Source organism: Chroicocephalus ridibundus, chromosome Z (genome assembly GCF_963924245.1).
Source record: "Chroicocephalus ridibundus chromosome Z, bChrRid1.1, whole genome shotgun sequence".
In the NCBI taxonomy this organism is placed as follows: domain Eukaryota; kingdom Metazoa; phylum Chordata; class Aves; order Charadriiformes; family Laridae; genus Chroicocephalus; species Chroicocephalus ridibundus.
Genome location: NC_086316.1, coordinates 72,457,976 through 72,483,580, shown reverse-complemented (window position 1 = coordinate 72,483,580; position 25,605 = coordinate 72,457,976). Strand labels below are relative to the sequence as shown.

The following is a 25,605-nucleotide window of genomic DNA, read 5'->3' as shown; positions in this document are numbered from 1 at the left end:
AGGAAGGACTTTCTCATCCCTCTGCAGTGGTTCAGAGGCATCTCTAAGGCAAGCCAGCCTGCTTGCTTCCTTGTTATGTAGTCAAATGGATCATCTGCCGTGCCTCATTGCCTTCTGTGCAAATGATTTTTTTTCAGTCAGCTCAACTTTTTGTGTCAATTGCAATTAACAAAATGCAAAATAATTTTTCACTTTTACTGGCTACACTGCTGTATGGCTTCTCTTCGAAGAATGCTGTTTTCTGAAACAGACCAACCTTTTCCGACTAAGCATTTCACACTTATGTTTTTATTTTCTTTCGTAGTTACATGATACAATGCATGATTCATTCCAAGGGATTGAAGATTTTTATAAACTTTAAAAATAGTTACAGAGCTGTTATCTTTTCTGTGTTTTGTTCTGGTTATGTATGTTTTTCATCGCAATACTGTAACTGAAGAAAAACTGCAGAATATTTTAAAAAAAACCAAACCACCAACAAAAACCAACCAAGTCTCTTATCTGTTCAGAATTCCAAATAACTAGGAAAACTTCTCTATGAAATAAGTGTGAAAGATTATTGGAGGGTATTAAACCACTGCTGAGTGTGAGAGATAAAGAAATCCCAAAGACTTGCCTCCCCTAGAATATTATCCCTCCACCCAGTGAAAGGCCTTAGTTGCAACAGAGGAGAATATAATGCACACACAGGACAGTTAAATTGCCAGTCAGATGTCCTGGTTATGGCAAATAAAGTTAGGTTACTGTATTCATAATTGGTTAATTAGGATTGAGAGAAAGGAAGGAGTGTTTCAGGTCTGCTAATGATACATGTAGATGTCAGAGAGTTAGAAAATCACAGAGAAGAGCAAATCGTGTAACAGTGTAATCATGTAAACACTAAAACCTCAAATTTCACAAGTTAATCTTGTTTTGCATCAGTATGGTCATTACTGAAACAGCATCCATTTCTACACCACGGGAAGTGGTATTGAAGAGCTGTCACATAAATTGAAAGCCCAGGGATCATGTTTACAGAGACTTAAGGAAAGCATCTGATATAGTCTGCAACTGCCTAGTCAGGGAAAAAATTGGGAAATTCCTGAATTCAGCTGGCATATGTAGACCTGATAATTTGTAAGTGATATACTAAACCCAGAAAGTACAGTTACGTGTCTTTTTCTGGACTACAATTGAGAGCAATGCAAATATGCTTCCTTCAGTGGAGATGGCCGAAGGGGGGATGGGGAAATGACCATTTGGAGAGTGTAACTTGTGCCCTGGGAACCTGTCTTGTCTTGTCAGCTGTGATCACAGCTCTGAGATTGCTGGCTGTCTCTGATGGGATCGCTTTCAACAAAGACCCAGACAGCCTTGTTCAGTTATGACTAAAAAGAAGGTTTCTGGTTTGTTTGTTTGTTTTCTTCTTGCAGCTTTATAGCTCATGCCTTTGTCACTTTGAGACTGGCCTATGATAATATGTTATCTTGGAAGGCTTTTATGTTTATTGAAAATTACCATTTTTCATGTTGAATATTGACAGTGTCAGATAATTTATTTTGCTGACAGTATCTTACTCAGGTTGAAATCACCCATTTAAATCTCAAACAGCCATACATGGCTTGGGGCTTGCCTGTCTGGCATCTCTGCCCAGCTAGTCTTGCCCTTCTGCCTCACGTTTGAAACCAGCGTAAATCCTGATTTCCAGCTCTGTCAAGGATCATTGGAAACATTCCTTGATGTGAAAGAGGGGAAACAGCTGGTAAGTGAGCAGGGGGGTCATCTCTAGACATGAGCATCCCTGTTCCCAATACACCTTCCTTGTGCTGGAGCAAACTGTAGTACATTGCACATTGCTGGTGGCACACTCATTATTGGATAGAGTTTCTTTTGCTATACGCACGGTTGTGGTTGCATGGTTGACTGTGTTCACGCTAATAAATGAGTAAAATTTTGTTATGCGTCTGTAATACAGGGAAAGATTGATATAGCAATCTTGGTAGGTCTCACTTTCCCCAAGGCCTTACTTAATTTACTGCCTCTGCTTTTAAAAAAATCTTGAAGATGTTAGGAACAAGAAGGAAGAACATCTTGTCTTAGACATTCGTTGTTTCATTAAAAGAAGAAAGGGTGGGGGGAGGAAGCATTATAATCTTGGGAAAGTGTCCACTTACTGTGAAATATTGTATCCTAGAAACATTGTGCGAGTTCAAAAATTTCGTTAGTTAAACGTATTGTTGTTTTTCTCATGGACGTGGCTTGGATTTCTGAGGTGAACAAACTCACTACATTTATCTTCTGCTTTTCCTCGAACATGTTTTATTTAGGATTCTGGAGAAGGAGAGCAGTTGTGTGAAGCAAAACTCTAACCGTGCAGCTCTGTTGTAGGTCATTCATTTGTGATAAACACTTAATGTGGCCACTGACTTCTTCACTTCCCATAGTGGTTCTCTTCAGTCAACCCAGACTTTTGTACGAAGGACATTCCTACCTGACGCTCGAGTCATGTACCTTCCCTCCACCTCCCCATCCCTCCTTTGCAATCCTTTCTCTGGCTTCCTTTTATCTTCTGGTTCTCACCCTCGCTGTGAGGACTGCTGTGATGTTGCAAACCTTGACATTTGTCCGTTATCCTCATTTTTCTTGATACATGCAACTGCGTCCTTTCTCACACATGCTTCATGTTTTCTGCCTGTCATTTCATGTTGCACGCAAGTCCAGTCAGCTGTAATTGCTTAGCAAAAATATACGTGCTAATACAAAGCTAGTAAGAAAGTGCTTACATTGCTGGAGTTATTTGTTAGAATGCTTTCAAACAAGTTGCGAAAGACGGAGTGTGTTATTGCAGAATTTGCTGAAATAATTAAACCTTTAAAAAATTTTAAGGACTAATGAATTTGTCTAGTTTTGTATGGCACGTGACTAGTACTCTGTAAAAGCAGGTACTTCTGCAACAAAAGGAGAGGAGTAATGAGGGAGAAATGCAGATACACTTTGCTCTAATTATCTTTTCATCTTTATCTAGTGTTTCAATGCTCTCTCTCTTCCCTTCCTGAATCAAACTGTTGTATTGTATACATTAGTTCTGTTGTTTCATGTCTTTCCAGCAAGAAACATTCTGATAACAATTTTTTTTGCTAATGATTTGTTAGCAAGATTAGACATCTGTTAAAAACGTTCGGAGGCCAGAGGCCAAACACATTATTTTCTTTGAGAACTGCAACAAACGTTTGCCAGTATATGTAAAAACTTCGTGTTCAACCTTCTATAATTTTTAGAGCAACCTTCAATCATTTTAGAATATTTGATTTAGTATTACAACTCAGGGTTATATTCCTTTGCAGAATAATATATGGAGGGCAAACTTGCAGAGCTCAAAGTTAGGAAAACAATCTTTTTACTGGTAAGCTGAGCAAATTTATTTTTAAAGACAAACACAATTGGTCATGCAGTCTTACTGTCCCTTTCAGACAAGTCTCATTTTACATGAAATCCTATGGCATCAAAGTTGGATAGAGCTGGGATAAATTTGTTCTGTTGTTTTAATTTTTGTGATTAAGGATCAAATAATGTCTGAGTCTTGGATATCTGTATGTTGCTTTTTTTTTTTTTTTCTATGGGATAGTTAAAAAAGGGTAAGAACTAGTCAAAATATAGGTACACTTCATTGCAAAGGCTCCATAGTGGGTGACACATTTAAGGTGAGCTGTTTAATACCTGAAAGATGCAGTTTAGATTTGATTAATGGATTCATAAATTCATGCTAAATAAAACCAATATTCTTTGGCCATAGAAAAATAGCAAAACTCCTGAAACATTGTGATTTTCTATCTATCTATCTGTCTATCTGTCTATCTAATGTTTGGGTTTTTACTAGTAAAACATAAACGAAAAGGCATTGGTTGGACCCCGAATCTTTTTCTTTATTTTAATTTGTATCTAAAACAAAACAAATGAAAGGAATTTTAGATTGATTGTGAAGTGAAAGGAAAAGAAAACCCACCCTTGCATTAAGTTGTGCAGCAAAATGAAAAAACTGTTAATTTAATACATGTATGTTAATGTGACATTGCCAGGGAGGGATGGGAGTGTTGAGTAGACAAGTGGAGGCCAAACAAAGTTTTTCCAATTTATTTGAAACAGCTAAATACCATATTGTACTCTTTCTGTCATTTTTTTTAGGTGTGATTATTAACCATTTATGATGTTTTTGCAAGTGTCCATGATATTTCTTAGACAGAAAATACATCATTTTAATTGCTTGTTAATGTTTAACAAATATTACAGAAAATTTATTTTCTGATAGACAATTCACAGTTTATCCTTTATATGCTACCACATTCTTGGAAAATTTTATGTAATTGGATGCATAAAATATGTTTCTTAGTATTTATAAACACCCCTACCAAAGACATACAGTTGTAAACTGCAATCTGTTCATAGAGTTTCTCCAGGATATGCACAATTTGCTTAAAGTGACAGTAATTTCAAAACAAGTACTATAGCCTAATGTCGGCTATTACATTCTATCTCCAAATACTGTAAGAAGCATTTACTTTGTGTTTGAAGTCCTCCTTTGTTTGTTGAAGAGTCATTTGTGGAGGGAACGACTTAAGTGACTCCTCTCAGAACACCAAAATAAGCTTGCAATCATTATTAATGTCATCACGCAAAGCTTCTCTAGCTTTTGGACCAAATTTAGCATAAATATTTGAAAGGGTAAACAGCATTAATTACTTTACTAGCTTGGGACTTTAGCATACAAAGCAGCCCATAAAAAGAGCCTTACTAACATGCATAGTAAAAAATTAGAAGATACAGCAGTAACTGAGTATTCCTGTGCAACCTTAATTCGGGCTGTGTGTTTGCATTTGGTGACCGCATCCTCCTTTTTTATTCTATAGAACCGTCTCTCTCTTAATGTACAGGTTGGATAGTAATCACTAAGCAGCTGCTCTCTTGTCCTCTTGCTTTTCAGGGTGTGAGTCTAGATCTGACTTATTGCATACTGTTTAAACCCTCCTCTGAAAATACATGCTTCTGTGCGTATTTTTCTGTTTTGCTCATCGCTGTGGTAAATAAAGGACTTCAGGGTCACTAATTTGTTTTCTTCCCCTCTTTATGAGGAAGGGAATGTTTTAATCCTCATCTTACAGATGGGAAACCAAGATACAGTTGCACAGGCAACCTTTAGTTCTTGAATGTTTTGTTTTACAACTATATGAATTAGCTTTATGTTAGGAAAAGAGGGCAAATGAGAAATGTAATTTCTTAGGTGTTAAAAAAAGGAGTCAACCTGTCTCAAATTCCTACATCCCTGTTTCTGTCTTTTCCCTTTTCTTCCATTTTCCCTTCCTGTATAGAAAAAGGCATCTTGTCATCTTAGCTGAGACCTTTGTTTTTGGTTCGGAAGTAGGAAAGCTTGATTTTAGAAGAGTGCTAAAATTTAGGTGAGGTTCCTCTCTTTTTAATAGAACTTTTAGTGATCTTACTAAATACTGACTTAACAGAAGTACAAGAACAAAATGTTAAATTGAAAGTAATTACTACCTTTCTCTAGGATTATATAGCAAAGTAGAAATAATTAAAATATACATCATTCCCAAACTTGAATTTTATTGCACCTAAATGGAGCGTAGACCTCAGAATATCTGAGCTTTGTTCTGTTATATAAGCCATTAATTTTGGCAGGGATTATTAAATTTGGCAAAAGTAAATTCTTCCAATATTTCATTGAAGTCCTTCCCAAAGTATGTATATTGTATTTTGCTATTTTTTGTAACTATAAGCCTGCTTAGGGGAGTGTTGAGACCTGTCTTAAAATGTATTTTTATCCTAACTAGGCGTAACTACCTTTATTCTGGGCTAGTGGGAGTTTTCCAAGAGGGCTGATGCTTTGTAAATGTGGGCTGTATAATTAAACCTATGAAAAAGTCAAATTTTGCATTCAAGCTCTTATTACGAAAGCTTTTTCTGAAACACATATGACATTTTTAAAAGGCTGCAGAAATATTTAGCTTCTGTACCTGCTAAAAATACAGGGGGTTCTGCTTAAATTTAGGAATAGCGGCAGAGTACACAAAATGCTATAAAGAAGTGTTTGTCCTGTCTTGAAATAAGCAGATTTTCTAATGTTTTACTTGTTTGACAAACAGGTACACACCAAGTTCCACTGCAGGCAAGCCCATGCTCCAGGCACCGACACTTCATGCTTGACATTTTCCTATGATGGTACCGTCCTTGCCAGCCGCGGAGGTAGGTGATTGAAAGAACCCTTTGATATGTTGAATGTAATACAATTTTGACTTTACTAAGTGAAATCGTTTGGTAAACAAACCATTTAAGTTGTATCATTGTTGAATGTAATTTTTTATGATGGAGGCAAGATAGTGAAACCAGCAACTAGTGATTTAAACCTGAAATGTTTCACAATTTACATCTTTTATTTTGATACACCATACAATACTGTCTTCCTGCCATTTTATGGTTAAGGAATATTTTAAGAGAACTTTGCTGTTTATATTGCACAGTTCCTGATGTGTCTTCTTGTCTATTAATAATACATTAACATACATACATAACATAACATACATAAAAAAACTTTTAAAAATACATTAATAATACACCAAAAGGAAATTACTACCTTAATTAAAAATAAAACAAGACCAGTTTCATTATTTAGTTATTTCCAGGAAGATGACTGCCTTTCAATAACAGTATCTCTGTTCTGTAGTTATTAATTCCTCAAGCAGCTTTCTTATGCAATGTGCTTTTCTCGTCTAATGGGAATTTTTATCTGATTTATATTACAAACATCAAGAGGTGACGGCTGGAAGTGAGTGGCCAAGATGTGCTCGAATGGCAAAAAAAATATGAAAAGTCTACAGGACAGGAAAAAAAATGCTTGTGTTTTGAACTTCAGATAATTTTTTTTTATAAAAGTCTTAGATAACAGAAAAAGTTTTGAGAAGAGAAAGTTATATTTGAAGACTCATTCATTCCAGTATTAGATGTATTAGATAAGATGGTGTCTGCCCAAGACAGCTTTTCATGCAGAGATTTGTCTACGCAGTATTTTGCAGGCAGGTGCAGGCATACAATCCGTGCTGTCTGGATGGAAACCAGCTGTAACCAGAAGCTATGTGTATGCATTAGCATGGCCCCAAGGCCAAATAAACAGGCCTAGGGAGAGGCAGTATATGTTAATGTCGGCTAACGCTGTGCCTAACATATGTACGGGACATCTGGTCAGTTTGGTACGTAGACAGAATGAGATTACATATACAAAATACCAGGATAGAGGTATTCATAGACGGCAAAAGTTCTGAAGCAGGGGCTGTAGCTTGCAATTGCTTTGTGTCCTCCCCCTGTAGAGTGGGACCAATGAGTAGAGTGGCATCGGTGGCTTTTACAGCAATATGCAGCTGCTATTGGATGCTACTTCTCTGACTTCTTTGTATGCCTTGCCACATTTCTAAGATTCCAAACATTATGTTCCCCAGATCACATCTTGCAGAGTAGGATGATGGTGGTCTTGTCCTTGACAGCTTACTAGGGCATGGTAATGGCACCTGGGGTGTTTCTTAATTGCTGTTCAGGCTCCTGGATCCATAGTTCTACTCTCACTGTACTCATCATGAACGAGTCCTAAGTGGTTGAGGTAAAAACTCTCAACCTTGCTGGTCCTTACTGAACCCAACAGTAACTATGTGAGACCCTTCTCCTCCTTGGAAAGTGGGCGAACCATCTGTCTTTCTGTTCCGGACTAAGTGAAATGCTGCATCTGTCTGCCAGCAGTGTTGCCCCCCAAAAATTCACACACACGTACTTTATAAGATCTAAAGAGAAACCTCAGCATGCTCTTAAATGTTAACAGCAAACAAGGTTAATACTTACGTGACGAATATTCAGTAGTGCTGTCTTGAAACCTCCATTTATGTAAATTCTCTTATGTTTCACATTTATGAATGTAGATCACATAAATGACCTTTGCTTGGTTTTATTGTACGTGGCACTTTTGGTTGCCTGCGCTTCCTCATCTGTCTCCAGATTTTGTGTCATGTTAAACAGACTTTCACTTACTTATGTTTTGTCTACCACACTGCTCTAAGCTATATAAAATGTTGATTGATTGTTTGCAGAATGTAAGACTCTACAGAAATTTGGCCCTTCAGTGTGGATAAAAGTGCTACCTTTGTCTAGTGTATTTAAAAAAAAAAAAAGCAGTTCTGTGTGCGCTATGCTAAAGAATAAGGATTCATACCTTATTTTGACTTGTTTGGTTAGTGCTTTAATATGAGTATTGCTTTGGATCTGTGCCAGCAAAAGCAGATGTGGATCCAGCATTCATAGATTAACACACCTGCCAAGTGCTGAGGATCAAAGAGAGGATAGTTGTTTGGGGAATGGGGACTTTCGTTGAAAGCCTGATTGACTCTCCTGCATCTGATGTAGATTCTGTGTTGGATATGAGAGATGAGGCAGGGCTCAGCTGCAAGCACAAGGGAAAATGAAAAGCTAAGGAGCTGCTTATGAGCGTTCCCAGTCTTACTTTTGCTGGGCATTAGGTAGGCAACTTGACAGAAACTTACATTTTTGCACGCTTCTAACGATGAAGGTAATTTTTTCTAAATACAGTGAAGATAGTATTTGGGGAACACTTCCTTTGTTTAGCAGTGAAAAGGTAAGCATTGGGACTGGACTTGGGGTCCTATTCTAAAAAATAAAAAAACCAAACAAAACCGACCACTTTTTTTGACTCCCGGTATGTACAAAATTTATGGAGATAGTTTTTGTCATAATATGAAGCAATGACTTCATTAATTCCATGAATCTCATGATAGCTATTAGCTTTCATGGTTCGTTTATTTTCTGTGGTATGAACGGCACACAGACTCAGTGCCATCTTAATCAGTAAACATATAGGAAAAAAAGTTCACTGTAGTTAAACCCAAGTAATAATACTCACATCTAAGCCTATGAGATGGGTTACGCAGATACATACTTTCTTTTGAGCTTAAAAAAATTATTGTTTTGTGTTTCCTTTTGATTTTTTTTTTAGTTTGGTGGATTTTTTTTAGTTTTAGCTGTATTTCTCTTTTCACAATATTCTTGAGGAAAAATAGAACATTTAATTTTGAAGTTGGTTTAAAAAGTAGGGGAGTTTCTTGTATACTCAAGGATTATGCAGCATCATGTACAGTGACTTTGTATTTTGTGCAGAGTAATAGCATGTTGCTCTCTATGCTAAATACAGACATTAGCGTTTAAAAAATCAAATAGGTTTTACATCAAGTAATATTTCTCAGGAGCTGAATACTGATGTTCATTTCAAACAATGCCAAAAATGCATTCATTTGCTTTAAAAGGCACGGTAAGATATTTGTAACAGTTGGAGCTGAAATGGCTTTCTCAAAATTTTCCAGTATCCTTCACTTCCGTATGTTTAGAGAGAATGATGCACTTACATATTTGGCCAGGCTGGTGTGGATGCAGGTGATGGTGACAGCTGTTCAAGTGTAAGTGCAGAATCCCCAATTTGTGACTTCCCTCCCTAGGCCGTTGGCTTGGAGTGAGCGTGGTCCTGACCTGTAGTGCCTCCAAAGGTCATGCGTTAGCTGTTGCAGCTCCTCTTGCAGAACCAGTGCAGAATGCAGAAGCATATACTTTGCTTTGTAAGGTGCCTCTCCTTGCATATATATAGTATAAGCCTTCACAGAAAGGCTCAGAGTTTATAAACATAGTGTATTCTGGTGCTCCCTCATGGTAGGCCTTCTTATGCTATGCCTTTCCTGTGCTGTATTTTCTTTTTTAAATTTTCATTTCCTATGTTTCTTTGCTTTCCCCAATGATCTTTGTGGATTTCTGTCTGTGAGCTTTGCTTTCAACACAAGACTCCCTCTTTAAAATAGGAGCTTCTTGAAGAGCGCTGCTGACGTCTGGCTTTTTGAGTTTCTGGCAGCACTTTTGCTTCTTTTGGGCCTATTTGCATCCATGTACTTGTCTTCCTTGTCAGTACCTTTTGAAAAGAAAAAAAAAATCAGATAAAATCTTTGTAGTATCAGTGCATTGACCTTACTTTGATTAAAAGCTGTTTGCAAAATGCCTATCCTGGCTCACCAAAGACTGTTTTCTAGTGTTTTCTAGGACCTAATTGTTACTTTTTGATAAATCCAGTGCTCAATATCATTGGCATAATGGTGTCTGACGAGATCGTATCAAACTAGAGCCTGTTTATTGGTATCCTTCTTACTACAATGGCAAAGAATAGAGTTTGAAATGCTACTAAAAATGCTATAAAATCTTCAAATAATCCTGCCAGGCTTTGGAGAAGTCTGCCATCAAGAAAAATACTGAATGATCTGAGTGGGCTATTTTGAATGCTTCATACTGAACTGCACAACTTCTGTTTCTATGTTTTTGATTAAGGGTAACTATTTTCGGCCATGTATGAAGTAATTAAAAATAGATCAGTACTGCTACAGCTCTCATAAAGAAGCCTCTTAAGTACCAATAGAAGGATGCTATTGGAAAAAATCCATGGTGGTGTGGAAAGTTATTATGTCTGTTTTCTTAGTGATTTCAACTCCAAATGCAGATTAGATTCAGAAACCAATATTGTATGTGCAACACAGAAAATTTTAATTACGAGAAGTGAATTTGGGCAAATCTTTAATGATAGTAAGAGTTTCACAACATTGGCCAAGTCATTCTACTGTCATTTCTCCCTTTCCAAATACTTAATCTTCTGTTCCTGCACAGTGTAAAACAGTGTTGATTTGAAATCAACCATGAATTTTTGAGTACTTATAGAGTCTTCTAATTTTTTTAAAGCAGCAGATTACATTTTCTGGTTAGCAGAAGAGCTATAGCTGAATGTCTGACTGCATCTCTGCTGCTAAAGCCTGGCAGGACTACAGCTTGAAGATCATGTCAAGGCTCATTCCACTAGGAACAGAACAGCCTTGGCTGCTAGCCTTAGATCTGTCCCTATCCGGAGATTTGTAGAGTGGCCAACTGGTATCCTTAGCATACAGTTATAAAGTGATGGTACTTTAGATGTAACATCTCACAAATAAGTAGTTTTTTTTGTTGGGGTTAGGAGGGAAAAGAGAGGATTCATATTACAAGACATTGCTTTGAAGTGCTGGGGGTGGAGTCTCCTGGGAAACAATAAGAAAACAGATATTCCCAACATAGGGACTCAACATTTTTCTTTCTTGTCATTTTCTAGCTTCCCAATCAACAGAAATATATTCTGCTCTAGACATCATTTATTTAAGTTGTCCACTTCTTAAAAATATTTTGTAGTAAAGAGTTATCCTAGTCTTTAATATAAACATACGTGATGTACGAGGCCACACATTACTGCTTTCCCTGTAAAGGGTACTGCTGGCCTTGATTTCTTTTGTTACAGCATCTTTTTTTTTTTTTTTTTTTTTTTACATTTTATTTTCAAGGCCTCATTTAAGCTCTTGATCTCAAAGGCTGTGAATCCACAAAACACTTTCAGACAACACAATTACTTCCCTGCAAGGTTTGTGCTTTGGAAGGAAGCAGGTCTGTGGATTACCAGCCACTTGCCTCCTTTTCCTTGTAGGATGGGAAAATTTTGTCACTTCTTGTTTAAAATATCTCTGGATATTTTTAAAGAGAATTGTTGTTTGAAAGTCCCTCTTTTCACCCTTGAAAGAGCTGAGGCACCGATGCAAGGCAATGCCTTGGTGCCTGAGTGAGATGCTTCGAAGCTCGAATTCTGTAGCTCCTCTCATGCTGGAAATATGTATCCCAGAGGGATAATCAGTAGAGATGTAGATCTCTCTGAGAATAACTAACTAATCTCCTTTTTTTCTTTTTCCTGTTCTCACTTTGTTAATATGTCATAACTTTTCAAAAGGAATAAACAGCCTGACTTTTACTGGCCTGCAGTCACACCATGTTTATCCAGCACAGACGAGAATTGCTATAAATGTCTTGCTGTAACCTTGATTTTGGCTTTTATGGCCAAAGGTGGTGTGGAGGGATGTGAAAAGATTTTGTAAATGCAGGTTCACTTACTTCCCTTCTGCCCCTTCCCCAAGAATTTCTGACTGATTCCAGGGCCTGTTTTCCATACTGAGATTGCGGTTTGTTGTTTGCCCCATAAAGAAGGGGGAAGACTTCACGTGCCTTCCATTCTTCCTGGTCATTTTTTCAGGGCAAGTAGAAGCCAGACACATAAAAGTTGTTCAGTTTTTGATCTAGACCAACCATAGTAACATTTTAATTTCTTTTGGTATCTCAAAACTTTAAATTTACTCCTAGTAGCAAAGCACCAACGCTCACAAACGCAGAATAAATAAGTGCTTGGGGAACCTGATTTCACTGTGGATAATGGTTCTTGGTAGGAGGGATTGCCGTGATGGAGTTGAGCCACTGAGGAGAAGTTTCTGATGTACTGGAGTGCAGCAGGTGGAACTACGAATTCTAGCAATGAGTAGTCATTTCATAGTCGTTTGGGGACAAAAAACTTCCAAACCATCCCCATCTCAAATGCTTCTACCGTATCATTCTCTTCTTTCTATGTCTGAATTAGAGGATGAAATTTTCTGCACATCTAAATTCTTGACTAAAATTCTTTATTGCTAACCTTTGTTCCTTTTGTTGCATAGGAGATGATACTTTAAAGATATGGGATATTAGACAATTTAAAAAGCCTCTTAATTCAGCAGAAAGACTGCCCAGCTTCTTTCCAATGTAAGTACTCTAATTTATTCCAACTAGTACAAATAGCAGTGGTTGTGCTGAATGGGAGGGAATCTATCGGAGTTCTCACTAGGTCCAGAACTGTGTAGAAAGGACTGCACAACAAGGATTCTTTGCTATTTTAGGACTTCATCTTGCTTTAAAAGAGCTTGTATTTTTTGTGATAATTCATACCACGCTTTGCTTGTTTTATGCCATTTTTCAGTCTCATATGTCTTCTGTCTAATTAGATTAGCAACTTTTCAGGAGGAGGCCAGTTCATTGCCTTATGCTTGTGTAATGAGATATATAAGTAATCCTCATTCTTATTTGGTCTATGATTAATAAAAAAAGAGCTGGATTGAAAAGTAGACATAACATGATGGTGCATGGTATGAATTCAGGTTATGATGTTAGAAGTGATGATGACTGTGTTCTTTGGTACTAAAATACTGTATTGTACTGCATAGTGCCAAGTATTGTATTTAATATATTTATTGGTATTACCTGCATTTCTATAGCTGTAGCACAGCCAAATCCAACTCTAAGGATAGTTTATACTTTTGAAATAAGATTTTAGAAAGGCAGGTCATGGACAGCTCAATCTTGACTGCAATTTGTAGCATAAAGGGAAAACAAACAGACAAACACTTTTGGCCACTGTATAAGCACACTGCCTTGCATCATTGAAGAATGTATCATCAGCAAAAGCAGAGTTCGTGATTGATTTATTTGTTTTAGTTAATGATGATAACCAGATTTAAAAATAACTTTTTTGTTTGTTTTTCATGTTGAAAAGTTTACAAGACTTCTAGGCAGAGGAGAATTTTCTTGGGAGGAGAATTTTTATTGGATCTGCCAATTTTGCAGATTCTGTGCACAGCTGTAATTCTGCATGTGAACTGTGTCTGATAAATATAGTAATAGGTGACAGCTGACAAAAAATTTTTTTAAAGCTTTGTCTTGAAAGAATTAGAAAATATAATGTTTTATTTTTAAGGAGTGCAATTTATATGTAAGTTCCCTATCCTTTAATTATTGATTTACCCAGTATGATGATTTTTCTTCAACAGGACAGATTGTTGTTTCAGCCCAGATGATAAAATACTTGTCACAGGCACCTCTGTTAAGAAAGGTGGTGGCAGTGGGAAGCTTATTTTCTTTTATCGGGAGACATTCCAGAAGTTATATGAGATAGAAGTTACAGATGCGGTATGTACTTTAGTTTTCTTTTGTCAACTATTCAAAATATGAATGAAATCATACTCATTTTTCCCCTTATACAGGTAATGACCTACTGTCACTGCTGTAATTTCTCTACTCCGTATTTAAGAGATAGAGTGGGCTGAATAGGTGCTATCTCCTTCCAATTAAAAAAAAGAAAAGAAAATCTTCGGCAAGGTGTTTAAGGAGTAGGAGATCCCTGCTTTGGTGTTACCATTGTGTTTCTCATGGATTTCTGTGAACTCTTCTAGATCTGTGACATGAGGCACGAATCCTGAATTTTTTACATGTTTATGCTGTTTACTCCACCGGTTATGGTGAAACACGTATTGTGACAAAACTCCTACTTGTCCTTGAAATTAGACTTCCACTGTAGTGGTTACTATAGAATGTATTTCAATGGACTCTAGCTTGTGTGAATGCAACAATTTTGTGGCAAAAGGAAGACATCTTTAGGAATCCCTCCATCAAAAATATCATCCTCACCAGTAATACAAAAACCTAAAATTGTGAATCATTGTCATAGTATCATGGTTAAAAAAAGGTCCTTTCACTCTTGTCGTGTACACAATTAAGCTTATAGATTATAACAAAGAGAAATGGGGGAAATTCAAACAGAATTACCATTGCTTAAGTATTACCATCAGTTTCTCTCAAAACCAAGAGGTAAATTTCTGTTGTATGGCCATACACTGGTATATGCTTAGGTCCCATTAGTTGTTGCAGTCTGTCAGATAGCAACTTTGTCGCTTTGTTTCAGCATATTGTTTTCTCCTTCTGCATTTTTCTTAACCCAGCACACCAGTCTTTCCTAGCTCAACGGACCAAAACCCCTTGTGCTGGAAATCATTTATACAGAATTTACATTTGTACTTACTTTTCTTTTCAAATCCCACTTTCTCTTCTAATTCATCCCAAAGCAAAATCTGCTTAGGGATGAAAGTTATATCCATCATTTCTGTGGCAGCAGTCTTGCAAATAAAAAATGCAGAATTCCTGTCAAAGCAGAAAGCATGTGTTTTTTCTGGAAAAAAAACACCCTGTTTTTATTTTAAACATATATTCTAAATACAGTTGTTATATGACATTGGAAGTTTTATATAGTACTAAAGAATTTCTCCAAAGATAGCATGCATTGGATTTTAAATTTTTTTACTATGGAACATACTAAACCTCAACTCATGAGGATTTCAGTTTTCTGATATAAGTATTACAAGTATTGGGCACAGGAAACAAAATAGCTTTGCAATTCTATTCACCATGAATTTGAACTCCTTAGAGCTGAGTGTCTGGATGTGGTCATGGATGGCATCTGCGTTTAGAGGTGGTGAAATCAGTAGCAGCACCCAGAAACGTCACTTGAGCTTTAAGGCTGAAAGAATGAGAAGCTTTTCAATGGTGGATCCTGTACCTCCGAAAGAAATGAAATGCTGAGAACTACTGCTCACCAACCTACCTGTTTTGCGTTCAAAAGAAATACAATTTTCACTTGCTAACTTTGTCTCTCAGGAAAACAGTTCTTTGATTCTCTGAAATAGAGGGTCTGTTTACCTCCTGAGGTAGATAATACTACAGGAGAGTCCAGAAAAGATTGTTTTGCTATCGGTTTCTCTCAAAATTGAGAGACAAATTTCTGTTCCTCTGCTTCAAAATGCAGGCATGGAGCTGAGAACCAACAGTAGGAAACTGTTGGAAAAACAAAATTAGGGGTCAGTAAGTGACCTCACTGGGGCCACTCACATAGTAAAATTTTAAGGATGTGTACAAATCTGAGCAGGTTCATAATTTCATACTATAATTTCATATAGGTGCTGATATTTATATGGTACTCTTTAAGACTGTAGTAAATTACTTGTGTCTATAGGGTTTTAGTGCTGCTGTTTTACTTCATTTGTAGTTACGAAACTTAAGACTGTCATTCTCCTGCTTTTAATATAATGGATCGAATGAAAATAATGGAAATAGTAGGTGAAGAATTGAGACTTATAAATGCTGATCTTATGACATTATTTTCAGTGAGTCAGCATTAATAATATGTCTAAAATCAGTCTGTCTAGTTTCTAACTTCAACGCTACACATCTAAGAAAAACACAGCTAATTGTATCGACCTGAATATAAAAGAAGAAAAATTACTATAAGTGATTTTACAAAATAAAAGCAGTATATTTTTTCAAGATCTTTCTATTTCTTTCTGCTTTTTCATTAGTGTTCTTCTCAAATTGCAGTGTTTGATGAAATATAAATGCAAAAAGGCATGCTAAAAACAAAAGAATCTTCTAGAAGCTGGCTTTTGTATTTTATAAGCAGTATATGCTTTTTGTTGGAAACATATAAATTGGCCTATAAATTGGTAAATTAATATCTTGTGTGTAGTTTATGAGAGCATTTTTTCAGCAGTGCAGTAAATACTTGCTTTCTGCAGACTGCTTTCTTAGTTTCCTTTTTTTCCCTATACTCTCAAAAATGCAGATAGCAGTGTAATCAAAGATAAATGCATAATGTTGTCTAAGACTTCAGTTTGTCTTCTGTAACTGGATAACATACTTAACCTTTTTTATGTTATCTAGTGCTTAAACATATAATTTCAATGTTTCTATTTTTGGGTTTTTTTAGGCATTGCAGAGATAAAGTTACACTATGCCAATATGTGTAGTAAAAGCACAAATGCACCAATATCTATCTCTGCAAAGAACTTTATGGGCGCTCATTCCTCATGAAAATAATTTCAGTGATTTCAATTGGATTTAGTCCAAATTGCTAATGAAAAAGGGACATCATTAGTCATTTGTTTCAAGTATAAAATGAAAAGAATAAGACTTTGAGGGCATCTGTATACCAGTTTAGAGGTAGAACATATCTAATCAGCATAACGGAAAGTCCACTGAGGAGAGAAAACAAACTATTAATGTGTTACTTTTTTAATTTCACAGGGATCTTTTAAAGGAAATGCGAGTAAGCTTAGAAAATTGAAAAACACTAAAGAGCAGTAAACATTATCTTAAACCTCTTTGGTAAATAGCCAGTGCAATTGGCCTGTGAATGAACCTAGGGGGTAATGGGAAAATATTTAATGGGAATGTTTGACCAAAGCTGTGTCTGGCATTCCTTTCCATCATACCACACAAACCTTTTTTCACCTTTTCTTTCAAGTTTTCATGGGAAAACCCATTACTGTTTCAGAGCTGCTGGAGTGAAACTTTGTGGTTTTACTAATGGACTAACAGTCTGATTGGTCTCTGTTGTTGTGGCTAGGTATAGAATATTAATTGGCTTTTCATTTCACATATTAGGGTTTTTTTTGCATTTGTTTGGTTTTCGTTTTTTTTCCCAGTTACAATCTGTGGCTAAAGTAGTGACGGTATTGTGTTCACTACTGAGTGCCACCATATAGGCATTGGCACTTCTGTAGAGCTCAAGCTTCTTCAATAAATAGCAATACTTTTTGAAGAAAAAAAGTCAGAAGTAGAGCAGACCATGGGCTCCATCCCTGTCCAGTAGCAGTGTGCCGGCAGGAGGAGGAGTGAACAGGGCAAATACGCAATGTTGCTTCTTTGACTATCCTCTTCTGCCTTCAGTGATCTGTGACTTAGAGATATCTTTATGCAGACACAGGAATTTTACACTTGATAGCACACAGTGGATTTTTTTTTCTTTTCCATGAGTTTATCAAGGAGTGAAATTACCCATGTGGAAGTTACTGGCAGGGTCATTTACTTACTGCAGATTAGATCAAAACTTGGGGGTGGGAGCTCCTGCCTCTCCCCCTCTCATGAGGAAGCTGATGGTCTGCATGGAGTACTTCAGCCTTACCCTGGCTCCGTGTCTACAGATGTGATTGGAAATTATGACGGCTCTTTACTGTAACCGTAGTTATGTATACTAAATTGTACAGAATTCCTCTCTTTTTAACAAGAACCAAGCTTTAAAAAAATCCAGTTGCACATGCAGCTTTTTCATAGTTTTCCTGTTTCTTTTTCTTCTCTCTTGACAGTATTATCTGCAAACAGTTCTTTTGCTTTTACCTCACATATCCACAAGAAAATATTTATATCAACCTTTCCCAATTTGAACATTTGAGGTTTATTTTCTGTGAAAGATCTATAAATGCATGCAGAATGTCTCTTCACTCCATTTAGATGGATGGGGAGACTTAAGCAGATGTCAGGAAATATAACTGCCAGAAAAGGGGTACAAAGTGTGTGCACAAAACTCAGAGGCCATATCCCGTTCTTCAGGTAGTATGAGAGGAAGGAAGACCTGTACCTGCTTTGGGATGAGGTCTCATCTTTTGCGATGTCTGTAACTGTAACTCTCTTTCTGGAATTGAAGGAAGATTTAATTGTCAGATGCGAGTCAGGGAGGATTTATTCCTAATTCTTGGTTTGGTTATGCAAGTATGAGATCTTCATGGGAACCAGTTATAAATACCTAGTGTATGGGAAACAGAGTTGGGTACACAACATTTCCCCCAATGTCAGTTTAATTTAAAATAGCTGTGGATAGCCACTTGAATCACTCTCACATGCCTATCATTCGTTTGGCTAGTTCAAACAGATCACCCAGTAGTTATCCTTATTACAGACAAGATTGATTTTGGCAGCAGTAAAGCAGTCATTTTCCCCATATGGAAAGGAGAAGTAGTACACCCCGTTACTGCCAAGCAAGAGTGGGCACTGAAAAATATAAAAAAAAAAAAAAAGTTGCACAACTACAGAAATTTCTTATTAAAATGAAAATGTAAGTAATAATTTAATTTAAATATGAGCCAAGATGATGAGCTTGTGTGTATTATAAAATGAGATGTGCAAGTTTTTGAAATATCCTGCAGGTTTTTGTAGATAAGCAACAATCCAAAACCATAGATTCGTGGTTGTTTTGGGAGACCTGTTTATGTTAGGAGGATTCTTCAATATTTTCTTAGTTTCTCAAATATAGGCAAAAGTTAAATTATTAAATACTTCTGAAAATACCTCCAAGGGATGTTTCAGGAAGGTCTTCTGAGACAAGCTATAAATAAAACTTCTTTCTAGATTAAAGGGTGAAAAGGAAAGAAGGAATAAGGAATATGAAACTTCCAGCATCCTTTATACACAGTTGATATAGGATTGCAGTATTTCTTTACTTGACCTCAAACGATATCATTTACTATTTATAAGGTGCAGTAATACAGTAAAGGGCTTTTCCACTGTGGCCCATTTCACTAAGATTTAAAGCTTTTGAATTTAAGAAAAATAAATTCTTTAACTTCTGGAAGAGATCATCATGGTACTTCTGAGGGTTTTGTAAAGCCATTTGTTTTGTTTGAAAGGAAAAACCACATTGTCCACAATAAGGAAGTGAACACAATATATAAGGTCCAGTAAATTTTTGTCCTGATTAAAGTTTAAAAAAAAATAATTGTATAAAAGGTGAATCACAAGAATGTGTTTTCTTTTATACTGAGGCAACTTGACATTTTTTATTCTCTGCTTTCATATATATAAAGACAACATGTTCCTTCCCTTCATATCTCCTGCAGCAGCATGTACTTTGTTTTAGGGGGGCTGTCACTAGAGGTTTGAGGTATGTGAGAGAAATAAACTGTGCAGGTTTCCTCACTGTAACGGGAAGTGGGGGTTTATGTGAAGGCTGTCTGCCTGAGTTTTGTGATATACTGTGATGAAAGTGTGGCTGTAATTTTAACAGAGCAGGTGCTTGAAAATGCCCTACCTTGCAATTACAAGGAAGACAAGTTTCCCGCCTCGATGAAGTCGCTTTTTCTATTCATCAAAAAAAGAAAGTGTTGCTCAGTGACTTAGTTCACTTTTTCTAGCTGTACCTTGAAAGCTAAGTGGTACAGCATTGCTACCCATATGTTCTGTATTGAGATCCTGCTTTAAATTATTGGCCTCTGAAAGAGCGTTTCGGATATTTCTGGTTTCCATATAGAAAATTGTAAATTTTATCCATTTCTGGTCCCTTTTCTATTGAATGCTTCCACACATTTTCTAAGTCATGTTTCACAAGAGAAAAACGTTAGTGTTGTTTCCTCTACTACTGTATTCTCATGAGTATTTTAAATCTAATGATAGCAGGTCACTGCATTCTACATATTCCCTAACCTCCCACCTTATTTATTGTAGTTGGCTCTTTTCCTTGAAAGAACTCCAGGGGAATCTCAGACCTTAAGATTTTTGCAATTGGGGTTTAAAGTAGATTTTAAATGTAATATTAGTGTATTTTTATTGTGTGAGCAGCCTGGTTTTTTTTGGATCAGAGCATGCATAGTATCAACATATGAGTGTTAGCCATCTTTTTGCTCAAAAGAGGAGGAAACAAGGTGTCAGCAAACTGGTAGCATTTGTTTTTCAGCTTTACAGACGTTTGGAAATGGCATAGTTCTAAATCTGTTATTTAATCATCTTAAAAAATAAAACAACAGCATTTTTATAAGAGTTACTCAGTCTACGTTTTTCCCCCTCCTCTGGTCAGTGTGTGCATCCAGGAGGCAGAGCAGCCTTTCCCATATACAGCAGCATGGCAAGCCAAGTCGTTGGCTTTTGGATCACTGCTGTGCTCTACACCACCAGCGAAAAGAGATTACAGTGTGTCCAGTGGGAATTAACATTGTCTCTGAGCAGCATTATCTTTCAGTGATTCTCAAGGCAGAACTTCTGTTGTTCTTGAAGGGCAGCAGATAGTTAATGAAGCTGCTGTTTCATGTAGATTTTCTGTAGAGAAATCAAGGTGACTGTAGCAGAAAGAAAGACCTATCTATAAAGAAGCCTTTCCTTACTATGCTAACTGTATCAGTTGATTTTACTTTCTGTTCTGCTTATAAACCACTGTTATTAATGATCCTTGATTATTATGGAGGAATAGTGGTGTTTCTCAAGGTAAGATTGCCATTAGCTTCAGATTAGAATATTGAGTTTCTAATTTATTTTTTTTTTTAGTTTGTCCTTAAATTCCAGTTGCACAGAACTGGAGAGAAAATATTTCTGTACATTTAGGGGAAAATGTGCTGGTTCATTTTGGGAAAAACATGCTGGTACATTTCCTTAAAACTCTTTTAGGCCTGTTTTTGCACTTTATGTATACAGTATGAGGGAATGAGAGGGAGGAAATAAGTGTTTCCTTTTGAATCTTCAAGATCTTGAAGACAGGCAGGAGTCACTCTGCTGCCTATAAGTTAGAATGCATATGGGCCATTCTTGCAGCCCAACATCATGAAATTTTTATTATATACTGAGGCATTTTCCTCTCTTTTAACAAGTGGTGTATACATTCTTGCTTGGATGTGTTTCATAAGCAGTTGCAGAGAAGTTTTCAGTCCATGTAAAAGGTGGGCCACTTCAAACATATCTGTGAAGACTTGTACGAAGGCTTGATTTGTATCCCGTGTACAGCAGTCTAAGTATCTGATGGTTCACGCCTTCATGATAAAATGCGAAAGCTTGAAAGCCACTGCTTTAATATCTTTCCTAATTACAGAAGTTGTTTAAAAGCAGCTGTAGCCAAATAGGGATGGGAACAATTGTTGAAAGGTTTTGTGGTAGTGGGTTTTGTGTGTGTGTGTGTCTGTAGCTGTTAGCATCCAAATATTTTAATTTTTTATTTAAAGACATAGAAATCCTTTGAAATGAGTACAGGTTTTTTTCTGAAATAACTTTGTACATTTCCCATCTCTTTTGGGAAGATACATCATGAAAGTCAGACAGACTTAATGTTGTGCAAGTTCCAGAACTATAGAAGGTCAAACTGGAAGGCACCCTGAGATTTGATCCCTCATTCCAACACAGGCTTGAAATTGCTTAACCCCTCTCCAATATAAAGATAATGTAATATAAGTGTAGGCTTAGGTAACAGGTAATGTTAATTTGAAAGATAATTACTGTTTCTTTAAAATAAATACTAATAAGCAGTTAGATTCCCTAAGTAGCATTGCTTAATTGTGTTTTAAGCTCCTTGTGTGTTTAAAAGATGCTGTATTGCATGAGCAGTACTTCACCATGACTGTGTAGGGGTTTTAGAGGAGAAAAGACAGAACAGATGAGCTAAATAAACTAGTTGTGTGTGTATCTGCGCTGATTTTGACAGCCTGCGTGTTTTTTACAGCAAACTTGGAATTTGTAAAAATTACAGTCAAGATAAGTGTTCAGTTCAGTCAGAGAGGCCCCATTTGGCCACTGCTGTGGTGACCTGTCCTTACAGAGTCCACGACCACAGTCAGAATGTCATTTTACACGTTCACTATCATCCCTGCTGACATGCCGCTTATCGAGCTGTCTGGACAGCCAAGTGCAGCAAATCCGAGCAGCGCTGTTCAAACAGAACCCGTCACATACCGTCATGGCCACTGAAGCAAAGCTTGCACGTAGGAAAGAGAGAAGGTTTGTTTAAGTTTTTCATTTCTTAACTGAAAATATTTTCTTAGAGCAGGAATTATTGCTGTCACTTTTTTATTGTATGGCTTGAAAACAGATTCTGAAGGAATTATTTATTAGATTGTAGGTTAGGAAAGAGGTAAGCAATAAGGGGGAACATAGGCTGTATTTGTTTCTGTTTTATCCCCATTCAGTTTTTAAGTATCTCCAGAGCTAGACCTGATCTTTCAAGCTAAGATTCTAAAGATCTGTTTGACAGTTTTAGGAGTATTTATTTCTGTGTTCTTTCTGCACTAGGAGTATTTAATTTGGCTTCCAGAATCCTTTATCCTTGAACTGGAGAGTTTTATGTAAGTAGCGCAACATGCTGTAACATAGATCCTCGTTAGTTTTCTGTTTTTCTTATGTAGTTATTTTGGCCACTGTAGGCTGCAGGGATTCACCTGACCAAATATAGATGTCTACAGCTGATCCAGTCACCCTAGGCTCCTTTTCTAATCAAAGAGAAAAATAAACACATCCAGACTGTGATTTTATCTCATCCTAAAATAGATATCTAAAACATTAGGTTAGATGAAGGCCACTGTAAAATGCTTATTTCTCTCCGTTAACTATAAAGGGAGGTGAAGGTTTTTAGACATTTAAAGAGTAGACCTCTAAAGGTTAGAGGTGTAGACATCTTAAGTTCGTTGAGGTAAGTCCCACGTAAAATCTTCACTTCCCTCCATTGGTGCCGATTGTCTCCTGCTAAACCACTGGGACATTTAATCTCTTGTGCTCTGACCTTGCCAATAGCAAAGTAGGAGACAATGCGTTACTTTTGCACTCATTTCTATTGATTTAAGGCTTTATGACGGTAGGCAATTTACAGCAGAAAAGCCTGCCGCTCTACAGAGGATTGTGCTAGCTGAGAGTCAAGTCTACGCTCACTTACTTGCACCCAATTTCCAAACGTAGCTGTCAAAATATCATCAGCTTCACTTTAGAATTACGCAACTTTATCTAAATTTTAACAAACTTTTATTTTAAATCAGTGGAAACATCACGTGAAGGAAACATCAAAATCCCATGAATTCTTCCTTCAGCAGTGAGACATGCGTGAAAACCTAGGATTAGCATGTTCTCTTTCATTTTCACTATTTCTCTGGAATTAGCAGTATTTTTTTTCTAGTGGTAATTTGCAAGTAACTCACTTTCACTTGTTCCAGTTTACAAGTGGGATGTTGGCTGCATGCTCACCACAGAGATCGAATGATTGTCAGCTGTGTGTCAGCATCATTCAGTAGAGATTTCCACCCTCTCAGGGTAGTTTTCTGTAGGTGTGGAAGTAGATAGATGCATCTTCTCCATTTACCAGATTTGTCTGTATTGTTTAAACATTTTTCGTGAATAGGCATGGGAGCAGACATTAATTTATTGAGCTTAGCCCAAAAGTCTGATAGCTGCAGATAACTGAATAATCAATTCTGGCATTTTGGAGCAAATGTATAAGCGGGCTGAGAGTCGAGGACTGTCAGAGGAAGGCTGTAACTGAGGTGAAGAGAAAGAAAAATTTAAAAGTTTTATTCCAACAGTTCATAACTGGTACAGAAGGATGTTTATCTTTCTTCTTCCCTGCATGGCAGGAGGAACCTTACTACTAAACTTGAAAAAGCTGACACATTATCATGCAATATCTGAAAATACACTTTACATGAAATATTCATTTTCGAAGACAAATGCATGGTATTTAACCTTAAAACTTTACTGTCTTTAGGAAGAATGGGTTGTTTTCAAAGAAAACAATGCCTGCCTGAGAAGCAGTAAGACCTCCCGAAGGAGGGAAAAGAAATTAAAACATCATTGTAAAATATGGCCCCTCTAATTCTCTGATTTACTTTTCATTTTGTAGTAGCAAGGAAAGGGTATAGCCCCATTGGCCTAAGTGCTGCAGAAGGGTATTATGATTCCTATTTATGTCAAACATATGAAAGGCCCTGGAATTTTTTGGAAAATGGTGAAACTTGATATCATGCCAGTCTTGAGGCAAATTATGACCTCCATATTCCATTAGATCAGTATATGCATGCACATATACATGTCTGTTTAATTAAAATTTTGCTGACAACAAAAGTTTGGCTATTATCTTGGGGTTTGTATGCATATAAAGGTAGTTACATTTTGTTAGATATTAGTCAAAGTTTCAACTGCAATGCGAAAAATAAGAAATCAGTGCTTTTGTACAGCTTCAGCTCACACACATGTAAAGTGTTAGTGTAGGAATACAAGCAGACAGCAATGGAGGGAAACCTGAATTTTCCCTGTCTCTGTTGCAGCAGAGTGAAAGAGGGTAGAGGTGAATAATACTTTCAAGATACATTCTTTGTATACGCTGTCCTTATTTTGTTATGTAACAGGCAACCTTACATTTTGGTAGATCCAAAAGGTGGTAGTGAGATTGATTGCTCAGGCTCTGGTACGTGGCAGAAAAATATTTTAGGCATAAGAATTAATATTTATTTACATAGTTTACATACTCTATAATACGTAGGAACTAGGAATGCTTGCTGTATTTGCTCAGGTTTTTTTCTTAATATGGTTTATCTATATTTTACATAGTGCATCACTCCAGAGCTGCTCACAACCCCCATAATCTCTGCCAGTGCCTCTTCCCAATGTGAAACATCTCTAACCCTTCCTTGTCCCTCTTACTGGAGTTTATTAACCTTTCCTCCCCTTCCTGCCTCCAAACTGTACTGGCCCCCCTGAGACTGCTCTTCCCATCCTGGATCCACTCTATCCGTGGTGTAAAACTGAATGTTTTTACCTGAAGCATGGGCCAGGGAACTGAATTTTGCCTTTGCTGCTGCAGTCTTGAGACATCTTTATAAGCAAAGATCCAGGAGAATTCTTTCAATCCTTGACATCAGTCTGTAGTTTTATGACCTTACCAGCTTCATGGTTTCATCTTAGGTGTAAATTTTCCATTCCTATGCCACAAATCATTTTAATCTTTTCTTGCTGACCTTGTAAAATGCCCTCTCTGCATTGTTTACTCCCATCGGGGTGTTACCCAAGTGCTCTGGACAGTTTCAGTTGAGGTAATTAGCTTTTACTTGCTGAGAAATCTGCTTCGGTTATTCTTTGCTTTGCCTGTGAAACTCAGGGGTATATTTCTAGGCCAGAATAAATGTCCCATTCTGTGTTACAGAAAATTATGTTTCAGGCTTCAGTTTCTCATTTAAAGGCACTGCTGTTAAATCCTGTCAAAGCACTGCTGCGTGCATAGTACCAGCAAAGCCATGGGTGCAGTTGTCTGATGGGCTAACCCAG

At 36.9% G+C, this 25,605-nt stretch overlaps 1 protein-coding gene across 2 annotated transcripts in view; it reads left to right on the top strand.

Annotated features, from left to right (window-relative positions):
* The window catches only part of WDR70 (WD repeat domain 70), a 138,554-nt gene that overhangs the window by 93,629 nt on the left and 19,320 nt on the right, over positions 1–25,605 (top strand). For both annotated transcript variants that reach the window (XM_063320967.1, XM_063320966.1), the window contains exons 11-13: positions 6,135–6,234; positions 12,630–12,714; positions 13,776–13,914. In XM_063320967.1, coding sequence (XP_063177037.1) covers positions 6,135–6,234; positions 12,630–12,714; positions 13,776–13,914 — 324 coding nt within the window. The remainder of the gene's footprint in view (positions 1–6,134; positions 6,235–12,629; positions 12,715–13,775; positions 13,915–25,605) is intronic.